Genomic DNA, 801 nt, shown 5'->3' with positions numbered 1-801 from the left:
ACCTGGAGCAATTGACATAATCATCGGAGCTGATACTTATGGAAGAATCATCGGGGAGAAAATCATCAGGTTTAAAGAAACGAAACTCATCGCTCAGCAAACTACATTTGGCTAGGTTGTATCGGGACCAGTTTGCTGCATGAACAGCTCAGAAAAATCATCTTTAAAAGTAACGACGCAAACGGCTAATCAACAATTACTAGAACTCCTGAAGAAATTTTGGGTCCAGGAGGAATTACCGAATACAATATCACCATCAGTTTTAAGCAAAGCTAAAGCAGAATGCGAGCAGCATTTCATCGAAACTCATCAGAGAGATTCAACAGGGCGTTATATAGCGCGGTTTCCATTCAAATCATCACCAGCCGCACTGGGGGATACAGCATCGTCGGCTAGGATCAGGCTAGAGAAAACCATCAGGCGATCATCAGCAGATCCAGACGCTCATACTCTCTACAAGAAATTCATCGAGGAGTATGAGGTCTTGGACCACATGCAGCGAGCACCACCAGCACCGGAACAAAGGCAGACATACTATCTGCCTCATCACGGAGTACTGAGGCCAGACAGCACCACCACAAAATTGAGAGTGGTGTTTGACGCATCTCATCGAAGCTCATCAGGAGTGTCATTGAATGACATACTTCATCCAGGACCGAAACTACAAATTGACAGCTCTGATGTACTCATCTGGCTGCGTCGACATCGTTTGGTATTTGGAACGGATATTGTGAAAATGTTTCGCCAAATCCGTGTTCATCAAGACGACTGGGACTATCAACGAATCTTTTGGAAAGACAA

At 44.7% G+C, this 801-nt stretch overlaps 1 protein-coding gene across 1 annotated transcript in view; it reads left to right on the top strand.

The window, feature by feature from the left end:
- The first annotated feature begins 139 nt into the window (after positions 1-139).
- Positions 140-801, top strand: part of LOC107044376 — a 752-nt gene continuing 90 nt past the window's right edge. Inside the window, exon 1 of the mRNA XM_015266237.1 lies at positions 140-712. Coding sequence (XP_015121723.1) covers positions 140-712 — 573 coding nt within the window. The remainder of the gene's footprint in view (positions 713-801) is intronic.

Source organism: Diachasma alloeum, unplaced genomic scaffold, assembly GCF_001412515.2.
Source record: "Diachasma alloeum isolate Michigan unplaced genomic scaffold, Dall2.0 Dall_scaffold_00715, whole genome shotgun sequence".
NCBI classification, from domain to species: domain Eukaryota; kingdom Metazoa; phylum Arthropoda; class Insecta; order Hymenoptera; family Braconidae; genus Diachasma; species Diachasma alloeum.
The sequence above is the reverse complement of the archived record's forward strand: the minus strand, read 5'-3'. Positions and strand labels throughout refer to the sequence as shown.